Below are 18,238 nucleotides of genomic sequence, written 5' to 3'. Positions count from 1 at the left end.
AATAAATCGAATATAATATTCTAGACAAACCTTTTTTTTTAATTCACCCTCCTCCATTTTGAAATGTCTATTAAAAGGAAAATGATTAATTTTCTCACCTCAGATTTATATATCACAAATTGAAGATAAAAGTCAATAAATGAAATAATCTACTTTTAAACAAAAAAAAGAATAGTTTTGTGCAAATTTACATATAAAGTCAAAAGTTTAAAACCGTTTTTTAATCACGTTGATTTTTTTAAGTGAAACCTCACATTTTTACAATATTGTTCTGAAAAAATTGGGCACCTACAACAATTTTTTCTATTTCATTCAATTTTTTTTTTAGATTAAAAAAAAATCACTGCATAAAGAAGGAATAAAATATATTAAATCAAAAACTCACGCATTTCTTTAAGAGAATTAGAAAAAAAATGAAAATTTGGTCGGGTAGATTGTGTTTAAACGGCAAAAACTGATGAGTGAAATATGATCATTTTTCAAGTACGGTGACCCATATTTTCATGCACAAGGCACGACGGTTCACGCATATGTGTTTTTTTTTTACGTTTTTGAAATAATTGATTATGGCCCTTTTAGGTATTCATATTTCACAACTGGAAGAAAGACAGGAAACACCGCTTTGCTAACATTGGATAAGCGCTTATAAAGTCGTGATTTTTTCGAATGATTGCTTTAAAAATTATTTTATTTAAAAAGTACATGGAATATAAAATATCAATATGGACAAATTCTTAGATATGAAGAATGAAAGCACTCATTGATTAGTATTTTATATAGGAAAGTGATTTTTTTAAATTTATATATTTATCATATTTAGATTAAGTTAAGATTCGTTGAGATTCGTGAAATTTTTTTTTAAAGAAAACCAATTTAAAAAAAATATTGTATATTTTTCGATTAAACCTTTTATATTATTTTAAAATTTGTTCTTTGCTCCTTTTTTTTGAAAAAAATGAATTAGGGTTTAAATTACATTATTCGTGTTGTTGTAAGCTTCGAAAGATAGCAGGTCTAATTAATCACTCTTTTTTAATGGCGACTTCTGACATTCCTAGACGTGCGTGACATAATAACAAGGTAACTCAATTATTGTAATTATTAGAGATGCCTGTCCCCTTCAGGAAACGACCTTACCTGCCAGACAATAGGAAGCTTGCCTTGTTTCGTTTGAAACACCTCAAGAAGAAGTTTGTTTCGTTTGAAACACCTCAAGAAGAAGTTTGTTTCGTTTGAAACACCTCAAGAAGAAGTTAGACAAGGACCCCAAATTCAAGGAGGACTATATCGAATTCATGAAGAATGACCTTAAGGATGGTGATACTGAAAGGATCATGAGTAAGCAACAAAACCCAGGAGCTGTGTGGTACATACCACATCAAGGTGTTTATCATCAGAAAAAAACTGATAAAATCAGGGTTGTTTTCGATGCGTCAGTGACGTTTGAAGAAACTGCTTTGAACAACCACCTGCTGACGGGGCCTGAGCTTACAAACGGTTTAACTGGAGTTCTCCTCAGGTTCCGTAAGCATCACATTGCTGTTATGTGCGACGTTGAAAGAATGTTCTACAGATTTCATGTCGATGAGAATGATAGAGATTACCTGCGATTCTTATGGTGGGAGAATGGAAAAACTGACTCACAACCAACAGAATACCGAATGAAGGTCCACCTCTTTGGAGCATCGTCGTCGCCAGGGTGCGCCAATTATGGTATGAAGTACCTTGCTGACAAAAATGAGAGACAATACCCAGCTGCATCCAGCTTTATTAGAAGGAGCTTTTACGTGGACGATGGTCTTATTAGCTTGGAATCCGTTGGTGAAGGAAGCTCAGGCCTTGTGTGCCAAAGGAAGGTTGTGTCTTCATAAATTCATCTCAAATGATAGACGAGTGCTGGAACCTATTGATGCAAAAGACCACACTGCTGGAGTAAAGAATGTGGACTTTGACCACGATGATCTTTCAGTACAGGGGGCCTTAGGAGGCAAGGTGGAACGTGGAAAGAGATATTCTCTGTTTCAAGGTATCACCCAACAATAAACCAGCAACTAGGCGTGGTGTCTTGTCTACAGTGGCCTCCATATATGATCCACTGGGCTTCCTGGTCCCATTTGTTTTACAAGGTAAAAAGGTGTTACAAGAGATGTGCCAAAGAGGTATGTTGGGATGAACCTCTACCAAATGAATTGAAGCCAAGGTGGGACAGCTGGGTGGACGACTTGGCAAATCTTGAGAAAATCCAGATCCCAAGGTCCTTTACACCAACCAACTTTGGAAGGATACAGAGAGCTGAACTACATCACTTCTCAGATGCCAGCAGTCAAGGATATGGTCAGTGCTCTTACATTAGATTTATAGGCAAGGGTCAGGTATACTGCACCTTGATAATAAGTAAAGCTAGAGTCGCACCCACGAAAATAGTTACGATGCCAAGACTGGAACTAACCGCAGCCACAGTTTCCATTACAATCAGTGGTATGCTGAAGGAAGAACTAGAACTAAAGATCGACGGAGAATACTTCTGGACAGATTCTCGCGTTGTTCTTGGCTATATCAAAAATGACGCTCAAAGATTTCATGTCTTTGTGGCCAACCGTGTCCAGAGAATCCGTGAGGCAATGGCACTATATCGATACCTCAGAGAACCCTGCGAACCATACATCCAGAGGCCTCAGTGTGATGGAACTCATGAAATCAAACTGGTTCACGGAACCCAAGTTCTTATGGAAGAGAGAGATAGTCACCAGACAGGAGACTGTGGAACTGTTAGTAGGAGATGCTGAGGTCAAGTCCATCAGTGTGTTCAAAGCTGACTCCACTGGACGGATCGACATCGTGGAATGATTCAAGGCTTTTTCTAAGTGGACCACAGCAGTGAAGGCAATCGCTCGGATTCAATAATTGGCTGGAAGATCAAAGTCCATTGACCCCCTAAGTGCGGAAGAAAGAAGGAAGGCCGCACTCACCTTGATCAGACTTACACAACAGGACGCCTTTACGAATGAACTGAGCCTGCTCAGCCAGAGATCTAGAAGTCTACCTTGCAATCACAATCTGTACCAACTCAATCCCATCGTACAGGATGTTATAGTAAGAGTGGGAGGAAGACTGAGATCACCTGGACCTATGGATTTCAGACATCCAATGATTCTCCCAAAGAAGAGCATTGTTACCCGCCTTATTCTCGCACACTATCATGAAAAGCTAAAACACCAAGGCCGTGGACAGACACTGAACGAGCTCAGAGCCAATGGGTACTGGATAATTGGTGGTAATAGAGTAGTTGCACAGTACATAAGCAGTGTGTCCTATGCAGAAGAACCCGAAGACCAACCAAGGAACAACAGATGGCAGAGCTCCCAGCAGATCGCGTCACTCCCTCGCCACCATTCACTTACTGTGGCATGGACTGTTTTGGCCCATTTTATAGCAAGCAAAGTCGCAAGGAACATAAACGGTATGGTCTCCTCCTGACGTGTTTGTGTTCCAGAGCAGTTCACGTAGAGATGCTGGATGATATGACAAGAATGCCTTCATCAATGCCCTTCGATGTTTTATTGCCATCCGAGGAACAGTGAGACACATTCGGTCAGACCGGGGATCAAATTTTGTTGGGGCGAAGAATGAATTAGGAAAGGCACTAGAGGAGATGAATAAAGAAAGAATAACTACATACCTAACAGACAGAGAGTGCGAATTCGTTATGAATGTACCAAGCTCAAGCCATGCCGGAGGCATATGGGAACGACAAATCAGGACAGTAAGAAACGTTCTAGACTTGGTTCTCAGACACAGTGGTGGAAGGATGGATGATTCTTCCTTGAGGACTTTCCTTTACGAGGCCATGGCTATCGTGAATAGTCGTCCTCTCATTGTAAGCGATATCAATGATCCCACCAGTATGGAGCCATTGACACCCAACTATATGCTCACTATGAAGTCCTCCATTCCCTTGCCCCCACCTGGTGAATTTATCAAGGAAGATCTGTATACTAGAAAGCGTTGGCGACGGATGAAATACTTGGTTGAACAGTTCTGGAGTTGGTGGAGGAAGGAATATCTTGCCAACATCACTCTCCAGCAGCGGTGGCACACTCCAAGCAAAATATGCAAGCTGGTGATGTGGTGGTTGTCAAAGAAGAAGTCCCTCAGAATGAATGGCGACTAGCTAGAGTCCTCGAAGCATACCGTGATGACGATGGCATAGTACAAAGAGTCAAACTCCAGATGGGAGAGTGAAGAACACAGAAACAAGAAGAACGTTCGATTGGCCCATACAAAAGTTGGTCACCCTTGTGGAAAACAGCTAGAGAATTCCGTGAGAGTGATGGCAGCACTGTGGAAATCGCCACTGTTATCTAAGACATTATTGAGAAATCACAATGGTGATTTGGGGGGAGTGTAACTGCCGGCAGCTACTGCTCAGGGGCGAGCCACATTCAAAAAATAAAATGTGAACGGTAATTCAAAGAATAAAAAGGGGGGGTCCCTTCCTTGAAAAAATATCACTTATTATTTTGTTTTTGCTTCTTAGTTGAAACATAGGTTAGAAATGAGTTGAACAAGTCGTGTTTTAAATTAAACAGCCACGTGACCAACCTGCTTTCTGTGGGATCGGTCTGGGAGGAGAAGGTGCAAGCCTTAATGGCCGACACGACTGAGCGAAGACCGCAAAGTTTAAATTGTACACGGCCAGGCAGGTGAACTAGGGTAAATACTCTCTTTATAATTATCAATGAACGATGTAAGAATTTAATCGATTTCTCTTTTAATTTTCCTTGTGTATTGTTCAAACATCGTTACTTCCCTTCTTCGATCGTTGTCTGATTCTCCTGTTTGTTTCTGCTCTCTTTTGTTACAGTTTTCACGGTGAATTAAGGATGTTAATTGCGAAATAAAATTCCTTATCACATCAATATGAAAGCCTCAAGCCCTGTCCTTTTTTACCCACGGCCGGTTACAGTTATAACTCGCTTCAGAGCCTGCTAACGCCCAACTATCTATATCAGTGCACTTTGACGCCCAGTTTCCTGTTCCAGTACCCACTGACGTTCAACTACCAGTTTCCAATGATTGATCCTGTCTCACTTGGAATGATTCTGAATATAGATCTTCATTACTTACAAATTTGCCATTTTGTTTCTTGGTAACTAAAACACGATATCCATCATCTTTAAACAAATATTAGTTTATGTCATTCTTCTTTGCTATTACCGTTATCTTTTTTGCCTTTATGTCTACCTTGTAGGTGTACTGTCGATTGGCACCATCACACCTCCTAATTAGCTGCAACATCTTATGTACGTGATCGTAACGAAACACATATTGTACACTTAAACATTCATGTCAATTTATCAAGTAGTTTATTTTTATAGAAAAATTGGCATTTGAGACTACAGATTTGGTTGGCAGTTTGGAGAGGGCACAAGGCAAACACCTCTATTTTTCTGTTGTTATAATTTGCAGTAATCAGTAACTTGATACGTATTTTATTTAATTTCTAGCAGTGTTTTACTATCTTTCTACCAAAAAACATACCTATAGAATGACGACTTCTATAGGTTTTTAGAAATGATGAAGATTAATATCAGATTTAATTTTCTACAGAAAGTAATTTTCCAGATATTAAGACCTTTATTATGCAATATAATCTCTTATTTTATCACTGGTGGCCATGTTTGTATGCACAAGTGTGCATACATTTTTAACGTTCATGCAAATACATGTAAACAAAATTACAAGAAACACACAATTATTCCAATCGAATAAATACTTTATAATCAGAAAAAGTAGTCAAAAATCAAATATACAACAAACAAGTGTTACTATAGCCAATATTAACTCCTTTTAATTTCCAACCAAGATGACTGCTGTCTTGTCGAAAGAAAACTCACTGTTGGAGAGTCTGGTCTGAGCAAGGAAAGTTTTTATATTGGGGGCCATTTTTATTTCTCCCTCCTATTTTGCTCTCATTAATCTGTGAGTTTATGCATACGTATTCATTTAAATATCAAGTTGGGCACTTTGGCACTGCTAGAATTATTATCAATAACCTAGTATTACTTAAATTTTTCATGAATCTTACCATGACAATTTTAAACATGTTGTGTGAGGAAAGGTGTCAATTAAAGTCTATTTGCTATTATACTATACCTAAGCATAACCACAGAAAGTTCAAAATGCAAATTCATAAAAAGATTTTTACCGCTCAAGTAAGTGTACCGAATTGGCGTATTTAAGAGCACTATATGACATTTATGTGTTAAATATTTCTAAAAATGTCAAAATATATTTGATCCAAGAAAAATACATTAAGTTACAGTTATATTCTTGATACTTTAAAAAGAGTTTTATCCCAGGATGAGAAATACCATTTAAACCAAGTATAATAGTGTTAAGGAGGAATCGGCAATCAAAAAGCCGGAAATGTTTGGTGTAGAAAAATTGGTAGAAAAGCAAGTTCAAATTATCTCTAAAGAAACTAATTTACTTAGGAATCAAAGTAACAAGTGAAACTTTCTCGAGTGAGTTGTGCCCTTGTAATTTTGAGTTCTTGATAAGTTAGCTTCTCAAGAAGGATTTGGAACTTATGTCCATTCAATTTTAGTCAAGCATGATTTGACACTTGAATATTTTTCTTCTCAGTTGAGTATTGAATTAATATTCTTAAATGTCAATAATTTTGTTATTAAAGCCGTGGAAAATATTTTTCTTCTCAGTTGAGTATTGAATTAATATTCTTAAATTTAAATAATTTTGTTATTAAAGCCGTGAAGAATATTTTTCTTTTCAGTTGAGTATTGAATTAATATTCTTAAATGTCAATAATTTTGTTATTAAAGCCGTGGAGAATATTTTTCTTTTCAGTTGAGTATTGAATTAATATTCTTCTTAAATTTAAATAATTTAGTTATTAAAGCCGTGGAGAATATTTTTCTTTTCAGTTGAGTATTGAATTAATATTCTTCTTAAATTTAAATAATTTTGTTATTAAAGCCGTGGAGAATATTTTTCTTTTCAGTTGAGTATTGAATTAATATTCTTCTTAAATTTAAATAATTTTGTTATTAAAGTCGTGGAGAATATTTTTCTTTTCAGCTGAGTATTGAATTAATATTCTTCTTAAATGTCAATAATTTTGTTATCAAAGTCGTGGAGAATATTTTTCTTTTCAGCTGAGTATTGAATTAATATTCTTCTTAAATTTAAATAATTTTGTTATTAAAGCCGTGGAGAATATTTTTCTTTTCAGCTGAGTATTGAATTAATATTCTTCTTAAATTTAAATAATTTTGTTATTAAAGCCGTGGAGAATATTTTTCTTTTCAGCTGAGTATTGAATTAATATTCTTCTTAAATTTAAATAATTTTGTTATTAAAGTCGTGGAGAATATTTTTCTTTTCAGCTGAGTATTGAATTAATATTCTTCTTAAATGTCAATAATTTTGTTATCAAAGTCGTGGAGAATATTTTTCTTTTCAGCTGAGTATTGAATTAATATTCTTCTTAAATGTCAATAATTTTGTTATTAAAGCCGTGGAGAATATTTTTCTTCTCAGTTGAGTATTGAATTAATATTCTTAAATTTAAATAATTTTGTTATTAAAGTCGTGGAGAATATTTTTCTTTTCAGCTGAGTATTGAATTAATATTCTTCTTAAATTTAAATAATTTTGTTATTAAAGCCGTGGAGAATATTTTTCTTTTCAGCTGAGTATTGAATTAATATTCTTCTTAAATTTAAATAATTTTGTTATTAAAGTCGTGGAGAATATTTTTCTTTTCAGCTGAGTATTGAATTAATATTCTTCTTAAATGTCAATAATTTTGTTATCAAAGTCGTGGAGAATATTTTTCTTTTCAGCTGAGTATTGAATTAATATTCTTCTTAAATGTCAATAATTTTGTTATTAAAGCCGTGGAGAATATTTTTCTTCTCAGTTGAGTATTGAATTAATATTCTTAAATTTAAATAATTTTGTTATTAAAGTCGTGGAGAATATTTTTCTTTTCAGCTGAGTATTGAATTAATATTCTTCTTAAATTTAAATAATTTTGTTATTAAAGCCGTGGAGAATATTTTTCTTTTCAGCTGAGTATTGAATTAATATTCTTCTTAAATTTAAATAATTTTGTTATTAAAGTCGTGGAGAATATTTTTCTTTTCAGCTGAGTATTGAATTAATATTCTTCTTAAATGTCAATAATTTTGTTATCAAAGTCGTGGAGAATATTTTTCTTTTCAGCTGAGTATTGAATTAATATTCTTCTTAAATGTCAATAATTTTGTTATTAAAGCCGTGGAGAATATTTTTCTTCTCAGTTGAGTATTGAATTAATATTCTTAAATTTAAATAATTTTGTTATTAAAGTCGTGGAGAATATTTTTCTTTTCAGCTGAGTATTGAATTAATATTCTTCTTAAATTTAAATAATTTTGTTATTAAAGCCGTGGAGAATATTTTTCTTTTCAGCTGAGTATTGAATTAATATTCTTCTTAAATTTAAATAATTTTGTTATTAAAGTCGTGGAGAATATTTTTCTTTTCAGCTGAGTATTGAATTAATATTCTTCTTAAATGTCAATAATTTTGTTATCAAAGTCGTGGAGAATATTTTTCTTTTCAGCTGAGTATTGAATTAATATTCTTCTTAAATGTCAATAATTTTGTTATTAAAGCCGTGGAGAATATTTTTCTTCTCAGTTGAGTATTGAATTAATATTCTTTAATTTAAATAATTTTGTTATTAAAGTCGTGGAGAATATTTTTCTTTTCAGCTGAGTATTGAATTAATATTCTTCTTAAATTTAAATAATTTTGTTATTAAAGCCGTGGAGAATATTTTTCTTTTCAGCTGAGTATTGAATTAATATTCTTCTTAAATTTAAATAATTTTGTTATTAAAGTCGTGGAGAATATTTTTCTTTTCAGCTGAGTATTGAATTAATATTCTTCTTAAATGTCAATAATTTTGTTATCAAAGTCGTGGAGAATATTTTTCTTTTCAGCTGAGTATTGAATTAATATTCTTCTTAAATGTCAATAATTTTGTTATTAAAGCCGTGGAGAATATTTTTCTTCTCAGTTGAGTATTGAATTAATATTCTTAAATTTAAATAATTTTGTTATTAAAGTCGTGGAGAATATTTTTCTTTTCAGCTGAGTATTGAATTAATATTCTTCTTAAATTTAAATAATTTTGTTATTAAAGCCGTGGAGAATATTTTTCTTTTCAGCTGAGTATTGAATTAATATTCTTCTTAAATTTAAATAATTTTGTTATTAAAGTCGTGGAGAATATTTTTCTTTTCAGCTGAGTATTGAATTAATATTCTTCTTAAATGTCAATAATTTTGTTATCAAAGTCGTGGAGAATATTTTTCTTTTCAGCTGAGTATTGAATTAATATTCTTCTTAAATGTCAATAATTTTGTTATTAAAGCCGTGGAGAATATTTTTCTTCTCAGTTGAGTATTGAATTAATATTCTTAAATTTAAATAATTTTGTTATTAAAGTCGTGGAGAATATTTTTCTTTTCAGCTGAGTATTGAATTAATATTCTTCTTAAATTTAAATAATTTTGTTATTAAAGCCGTGGAGAATATTTTTCTTTTCAGCTGAGTATTGAATTAATATTCTTCTTAAATTTAAATAATTTTGTTATTAAAGTCGTGGAGAATATTTTTCTTTTCAGCTGAGTATTGAATTAATATTCTTCTTAAATGTCAATAATTTTGTTATCAAAGTCGTGGAGAATATTTTTCTTTTCAGCTGAGTATTGAATTAATATTCTTCTTAAATGTCAATAATTTTGTTATTAAAGCCGTGGAGAATATTTTTCTTCTCAGTTGAGTATTGAACCATTTATAAGTTATAGGACTGTCATCATCAGGAACTTAAATTGATATATCTAATTCACTCGACGTGTGTTCTTGAGCATTTTCTCAGATTTTTCTATGTAGCAAATGTGTAATTGTTCTTATGTCAAGGTATGCAATGCCTGCTCGTCTCGATTTCTGATATCGTTCTCCACATCGAGTTTAACGTTTCTCAGCCATGATGGTGTACTTAGCATATTTCTCTATTCCAAATTTTATGCAAATGTCTTTGGAGAAATCATGTAAAACCTTTAGAAATTGGTTTAATTCGTTTCCATTTGGAATAGCCTTATTAATTCGTAGCTGATTCTTGGTGCCGAAGCATTTCCTACATTCATTTCATGTTTTTTTCAAGTAGTTGTCAGAAGAGGTGATTATAGATCTATGGAGTTAGTGAATAGTTTGTAGATAGAACCAAGACAGTATAGTATTTGTTTTTAAATTAAATCTGTTTTGTTCTTTTGAATGAGGGTTACTCTTAATTTGAGTCAAGTAGGTGTAAACTTCTTATCTCTTATGAGCATTGTGAACAGTTAGCTGCTTAAATGAGAAATCAAAAATACTGTTTATGCTAGAATTTTTGTAGTTTTCATATCATGCCAATTTTGTCGATATCCGCGCTGGTGTTATTACTAGCTTGATATTTCGGCATTCACTCTGGAAATATACTTAATTCATCTGGTTTTTAGTTATATGGGAATTTGTTTTGGATCACAGATTTAATACTTTCCAATATATGTCCGCATGTAATCTTATTATTTAAAAATGTTGACCAATAAAACACGTTTTTCTTAATGTTCTTATCTGTTTTATATTATATTAAACTAGCAGGGAGACGACGTTACCCAGAATTAAATGAGAATCAACGAATGTTTAACCCTTCCATATTTTATTGTCATCGAAATCGCCCATTTTTCAATCAAATCGATTGTTAGTTTACAAAAAAGAAAACAAAACGAGACAAATCATTTAGAAAGCTATTCTTAACATGAGACGTGAAAAAAAATGAGGTTTCTATTCATTGTGTGTTTGCATGTGAATGCGTTTTGTCTTTGCATTTGAAAATCCTGTGCCACATACTTCACAAGAAAAAGGCTTCTCACCTGTGTGAGTTCGCACGTGTCTGTTAAGCTGTGTATTACTTGCAAAAGTTGAGCTGCACATGTTACAGAGATATGGTTTCTCTCCTGTGTGTGTTCGCATGTGGGATTTAATATCGCACCTGTTTGAAAATGCCGAATGACAAACTTCACAAGAATAGGGTTTTTCCCCAGTGTGTGTGCGCACATGTCTTGTTAGATTTTCATTACTTGAAAATGCCGAGCCACACACTTCACAGCAAAAAGGTTTCTCTCCCGTGTGTGTACGTTTGTGCCTTATCAGGTTCGGATTACTTGAAAATCTAGACCCGCACACTTTACAAGAATAGGGTTTCTCACCAGTGTGTATTCGCAAATGCATTTTCATAAGGGAACTCCTTGAAAATGTTGAACCACATATGTCACAAGAAAACGGTCTCTCTCCAGTGTGAATTCGCATATGATTCTTCATATTTGAACTGTTTGAAAATCTTGAACCACATATTTCACAAGCAAAAGGTTTCTCTCCAGTGTGTGTACGCATATGGTTCTTTATACGATAAGCATATGGAACTGATAGATTACAAATTTCACAAGAATAACGATTTATCCCAGTATGTGAGCGCATATGCTTTTTCATGTGGTAATTACTTGAAAAGGTTGACCCACATACTTTACAAACATAAGGCATTTCTATAGTGTGTGTTTGCATGTCCTTTTCCATGGCAGTATTAGTTTGTATGCCTTTTTCCATTTTAATTTAAAAATGCTGACGTGTCAAATTATACTTTACTGTATCTGAAAATATAGAATAAATTTTATTAAATGAATCATTTATTAAATGTAAACATGATAAATATAAACAACATTTGATATATAATTACATAAAATATCCATTAATACAAAATACTAATTTAGTTACTCAACTGTTTGTTTTGTATGGATAAATCACACCAAATTACTAGGTATTAATATCCTTTAAGATCAGAAAAAAAACTATACTTTACTGCTTCTGAAAATAAAGAATAAATTTTATTAAATAAATTATTTATAATAAATATAAATCAGATGTATATTAAAAATAAATTTCTTTAATTTTAGACATAAGAACTTATTTAAAACATCTAATATATAATATCTATATATTCATTGATAGTGTCGTGGATTTGGTATGCATAAAATCACACTGGATTAATGGGTAGTAGTAGACAGAAATCCTCAAATCCTATGACACATGGACGTACAAACAGATAAACTCATCCAAGCAAGGAGACCAAATGTTATAATAGTTAACAAGAAGGAAAAGTTCTGCCATTTCATAGACTTCGCCATTCCAGCAAACTACAGGATGAGTATCATGGAGACATAGAAGCGGGGCAAATAGACGGAACTGAGCAGACAGCTGAAAGGAATATGGAGGATGAAGAAAATCAAGATAAAACCAATAATAATAATAATAATAAGAGCACTAGAGTCACATCTTAAAAAACTTTGAAAAAATGAATAAGAGATATTGAAATTAGCGAAATGGTAGAGAAGATACAACTGATTAAAATAATGAAAACAGCTGAAATATTAAGGAATATACTTGAATGCAGATGAGATACTTATAATCTATTATATAAAAGCGAAAATATGTGCGTTTTTGTGTATGTGCAGCAAAGGCTTTTGGATCATAATTTATTCCTTTAATTCAGTTGAGATTTACAATTCTTTAGAATTGTAAATGTCAATTGAATTAAAGGAATAAATTATAAGATGATCAATATCATGAACTTTGGAATATAGTCTTGTCATTTATTCACTATATTGCTCTGTAATTACATTGAGCTTCTTAAATAAGGATTGGTATATATTATAAGAAAATATATTTCCACAGAAATATATATATAAAACAATATTTATGTAATAACGATCATGGAAACAAGCTTTTAAGAGTGTGCATATTGTAAAGTCACTGCCACTCAGACTCAAAATCCGACCAATAGAAAAGAAAAGGTGACATATGCAAATTAAGAGGTGGTTAAATAAAAAGCTGGTATTTCTTTCATTAGCAAGAACATTCTTTTTGTTGACTCAAAGTCTTTTGAACGTACAGTTTATTTGCATGTCACGGATTTTCTATGAACATCGAAACACGAAAAGAAAAAGTATTGTTGTTTTTGCATGTGCCAAGAACATTGCAAGCTGAAGAAACACTTTTTTGCACATACATTTAACGGTATTTGTCAATTCAAACTTAAATTCCAACATTTCAATTTAATAAACTTTTTAACAATACAAAAACTTTACAATGTTTTAAAAATAATACACTAAAAGACCTTTCGCCAACAAACCTTTCAGAATATAATCTTTGGTATATCAAAAAATGCAAAAAAATATTAAATTGTCACGCAAGATCAAACACTTGGTGATATACAAGTAAAAAAAACAGCAAATGGAAATTTGTGTAAAATATATATACAATTGAGATGGAGGGGAACTGTTAAAATATATCTGCGAGCATGCCCAATGATTTAACAAATTCTTTCTGTCGACTAAGAGAAGGCTTGCATAAAAAAATCGAGACTGACTCCAAAATCTAAATATAATATAAACATTACAAACGATTAGTGAAGTTGTATAAAAATGTATAAGTCAAGAACGGATACATTAGTATTACTGATAATGATGTATAGTATCATCACTGAAGTTGAGCGATATAGATATAAAAATGTATGTCTCAAACTTGTTCTTCATGAGGTTTCTTTTTAATTAAAAAAAATTGTCAGGGCTCTACATTGGAAGTGAAACAGTTACATTTGCGAGTGATTTTTCAAAGTGGCAACTAAAAATAATGAAACGCTTATCTTTTGCCGATTGCATTTCTTTCACTGACAATCTTCCAAAGCTCACTACTGAGTGAAAAATATCTTTTCAAATTTTTTTTAATAAAACGAACAAAGTTAAATTATTTAAACAATAAAAGTTTAATAGAATAATATACTCTTTTTTCTTTAATGGAAGCTGTTTGAAAATATGTGAAGAAATTAGAATGTTTATACCTTCAAGTATCAACATAAAATGTGTTGTATATTTAGGATTACACTTATTAAAAATACAGAAAAATCTATTAGTTACAAGTGACGGTGTAGATCCTTCTTGATATCAGAACGACAACCAATTATGATAAAGGGCATAATAAGTACGTAGGCATATCTTAGATGTTGGTCTGTATAAGAATGCTGCTATCAGCTGGTAGTGTAAGGATTCTTTTAGAGTGGCCATCGTATAAGTTTATAGAGGGGAATGGCATCACTCATTGTTCCCAGTACAGAAGGTGTTCAAGATGCAGATATGTGCAGGCAAAGTGGTGTGCTGTGAGGAAAATAGAAACAGACATACACACGACCTACCTGTCATGCGTGTTGGACAGGAAAAAGAAAAGGCAAGATGGCGTTTGTGATATTTAACAGAAACAGTTTCATGTGACCTCGCAAGATTCATGTAATATAAAAAAGGTCACTTGGAGGTGTGGGAAGAGAGCTTTGGCTGTGCAGATGCTAAACAGGTGACGTTACAAAACAGACGGTTACTCAGTGCATTGGGACGAGTGAAGGAAGTCACAGTCCTACAAGCTATTTCGGCATATCTGCAGGTAGGCCCTGCACAGGTCCAGAATTGCCACATCCGCCCCTTGCTGCTGCCACTCCCCTAATTTGAGTGCACAATCATCCACCCCTGCTGTGTACAGGTTGACATGTTCATTAAGTCCACGGTAGTCTATGACAGGTTGGACCTTCTGTTTATCTTGTAAGACAATCCTTGGAGGGGCCCGAGCTCACCCTCAGGGTATGGAAGTAGCCCACCATTGTGGATCTAAGTCTGCAGTTCTTTGTCATACTGCCCCCTGAGCCTCATTGGAGGGGGTACTCTGATAGTCAGTTCCGTAAGGATATTGGTGATTGATCGCCAGTCCACTTCCAAGATGCAGCGCATGCGTTGGTTTCCCTGTCATACCCCGCATGAAAGTCAGGTTCCTCCAGGGTAATTGTGGCGCAAACACATTTCTTATGTCGGGAGAACTCTATCTTGCCAGTGCAGTCCACAGTGATTCCACCCAGCTATGTAATAAAATCAATCCCTACAAGTAGGTCGTATCCAAGCAGCTCCCCATTTACAACCAGGGCTTGCACAACTACCACAAGCCCATCGCCGATGCTTGTGCTGATAATGCTCACCCCATAAGAGGCCAGCAACCCACCACCCATGGTTAGCACCAGAATTCTCTCCTCATACCAAGTGTTGCGACATGCCTTGCGCACAAGGGTCTGAGTGTTCCCGCTTCCCAGCGGCTTCACCCAGAGAGAATCCCCAGGTGCGTATAACCCCTGTCCTTCCTCGTTAGCTCCTTGCATGTCAGTCTGAAGTTCTCGAAATGCTCTTTGACTGACCAGGCTGGGGTTCGGTCTCAATGTGGCACCAGGCATTATGACGGCAATTATGTATGCAATCTGGCAACAGGATGAGGTTGTGTGCCAGGCAACATCGTCTTATATTGACAATATCTTTGTAAATAAGAGACTCATGTCTGCCCAGTCAGTCAAAGAGCACTTGAAGAACTTCAGACTGACATGCAAGGAACCGGAGCATCTGCAAGACAGGGCAAAAGTACTTGAGCGGTAGCAAGGAGGGGCTCTACTGCAGGAGAGGTGGTGATGTTCCAAAAGTTCCATTCAACATCACTCGTCAGAGTGTTTTTTTGTTTGCGGAAAGCTGGTGGGCCACTTTCCTGTATGTGGTTGGCTCAGGGTGGTGGTGGCAGTAGCAGCCATAAAACGTCGTGCCACATCTGTATTATTGGGATGGGATGATAAAGTGCATGATGCCACGCTCCTGAGCATGCTAACGAAAACTGTGGCCAGGGTGACTCGTGACGACCTTGTGCGAGGGAACTGGTGTGTTAACAGGGCCGAGTGACCAATGTGGTGAGTCAGCAGTCAATCATGGTTGACGGCATGCCCATCATCTTATGAACCTGAGGCCGGTGACACAGTTGCAACCACCACTGAATGACAGCAGCAACTCTGGGTCTGAGGTCAGTGGTCCATCGCTCTGGCTTGCACCATTCTCATCCCCATCATGCAGAAATCTGATATTAGTAGCATCTTGGGGGTGGCAGTGTTCTTCGACCCTTAGACTGCAGATGAGAGTGCAAGTGAACAAAAGACCTGCAGAGTCCCCTTTCGAAGAAGCACCCAACGGAAGAGAGCATCATCTCCCTGCCATCTCTGTGATCATGAGATCAGGGGGGAGGAATAGAAACGGATATACACACAGCCTAGCTTTGAAGGACCCACGTGTCTGCCTGTCATGCATGTTGGACAGGAAAAAGAAACGGTAAGATGGTGTCTGTGATATTTAACAGAAACGGTCTCGTGATCTCGTGAGATTCATGTGGGTGAATGTAATATAAAGCAGGTCGCTTGGAGGTATGGGTAGAGAGCTGTTCAGATGCTAAACAGGTAAGGTTACAAGACAGACGGTTACTCAGTGCATTGTGACGAGTGAAGGAGGTTACAGTTCTACATGTGCACTGTTTTCTGGAACAGGAAGAGCATCATCCTACTGAATGTCTTAAAACCTGGGTTGACTATCAACGCTGACCATTATGTTGAAACGTTAACAAAGGTGAAGGCCCAGATTATACAAGTAATGCCTGAGAAAATGGAAATATTCTGATTACGACATGACAATGCTAGGTCACGCACAAGTTTGAAGACTACACAATGTGTGACAAAGTTTGTCTGGATGGTGTCTCACCCACCATATAGTTCCAAACTGGCACTGTCAGACTTCTACTTGCTTGGATCTCTTTATGATGCATTATGTTGGCAGCATTTCTCCAACAAAAACAACACCGGCAAGTACAGACTTTAAAGACTGATCCATCAAGACTCTCTTTCATTGCTGACATTGAGAATGGTGGTGACTATGTAGAAAAATTCTGGAACAAAAAAGGTCGCTCGTTTTAATGGTACCACTCCCATCTTTCAACGTTTCGAATTAATAATATTAGGCATTATTTTTGAAACGACATGTGCATGGCCATCATTCACCACTGGCAAAAGTGCATTGAGAATGATGCTTACTGTGTAGAAATATAAATTCTACAGCACAAAGAGTAGCTCGTTTAAATTGTACAACGTTTTGAATTATCTTTAGATTATTGGAATTTTTCATTAGAGTCAGTGATGCTAGATGTACACATTCGAATGTTTGGAATGCTGAATATTTTCAGAGTTGTTAAGGCTATACTTGTTCACCTATGACTTTCACCAGCATACACAGTAACATATTTAGACAGTGATGTCATACTTCATATTAAGACTAAATAAAATTCACTGTGATAGACATTCTTTGGTGTTCCAAACTGACAAATAGCTGTTAAAACAAGAAGGCAAAATGAATTGGACTACATGTCAAAAATAATCTGCATATCTGAAGGTGGTATAGGTATAACTGTAAACTTGAAATTTCAGAAAACACCAGATGTAGTTATCTTCAAGTCATCTGAGAATTGAATGAAAGGAATATATGACAAATATTACTAACATAATATGTTACTAATATATTACAAAGTGAAATATCCAGCTAAGTATTCATAGTGGATGTAACTTATTAAAACAATAACACAGTGTATGTAAATTTGAAATATCAGGCAATCCCAAATGTAGTGGATCTGAAGTCATTTGCTGAATGTCGGTATCAGCTGGCAGTGAAAAAATCTAGGAGTATCTGGAATTGGTGGTAAATATGTAGAAAAATATGGCGCACAGAAGGTCACCCATTTTAATAGTACTACTCCTGTCTTCATAGCTCTTCAATTTTTGGGGGTAAAAAAATATTTGGAATTATTTTTGAAATTACCCTCCTATGAATTTAGGAGGATGGGGGCAAATGAAGCATAAATTTGAAACTGAGACATTAAATCCCTTACAGTATTCAAAGAAGAGATGGGATTCGAATTTTTCATTAAAGTCAGTGATACCAGTTGTAGAAATTTCTTAAGATAATTTCTAACCAAATATGAATATTTGCACTACTGATTTCAATGAAATGACGCTCAGGGGAGTAACTAAGACAGAGCACAAAATGTTCAATGCAAGTCAGGAACTATGTTAGTTATTGAGTGATCAGCTATGGTTTAACATAACATAGCAGAATGATTTGAGAGTTCACCTATAACTTTTTGTAGCATACACAGTAACATAACCAAAGAATGATGGCATACA

General features: G+C 34.7%; 1 protein-coding gene and 1 long non-coding RNA gene across 2 annotated transcripts in view; one reads left to right on the top strand and one right to left on the bottom strand.

Annotated features, from left to right (window-relative positions):
- Positions 1 to 1,295: 1,295 nt before the first annotated feature.
- Positions 1,296 to 1,871, top strand: LOC145296233 (uncharacterized). The gene has a single exon (XM_080142448.1). It carries the CDS (start codon positions 1,296 to 1,298, stop codon positions 1,869 to 1,871), a length of 576 nt encoding a protein of 191 aa, XP_079998574.1.
- An 8,886-nt stretch (positions 1,872 to 10,757) lies between these two features.
- LOC145296109 (uncharacterized) overlaps positions 10,758 to 18,238 on the bottom strand; it is a 30,691-nt gene continuing 23,210 nt past the window's right edge. The window contains exon 2 of the long non-coding RNA XR_013869965.1: positions 10,758 to 11,762. This is a non-coding gene — a long non-coding RNA (uncharacterized LOC145296109). The remainder of the gene's footprint in view (positions 11,763 to 18,238) is intronic.

This window comes from Euprymna scolopes, chromosome 16 (genome assembly GCF_053919585.1).
Source record: "Euprymna scolopes isolate OS-2025 chromosome 16, ASM5391958v1, whole genome shotgun sequence".
NCBI lineage: Eukaryota > Metazoa > Mollusca > Cephalopoda > Sepiida > Sepiolidae > Euprymna > Euprymna scolopes.
Note: the sequence above shows the minus strand (reverse complement) of the source record. Positions and strands in the feature narration are given on the sequence as shown.

What these genes read in the sequence shown, in the direction of transcription:
- LOC145296233 (XM_080142448.1), top strand. Translation starts at nt 1,296, where the DNA reads ATGAAGAATGACCTTAAGGATGGTGATACTGAAAGGATCATGAGTAAG.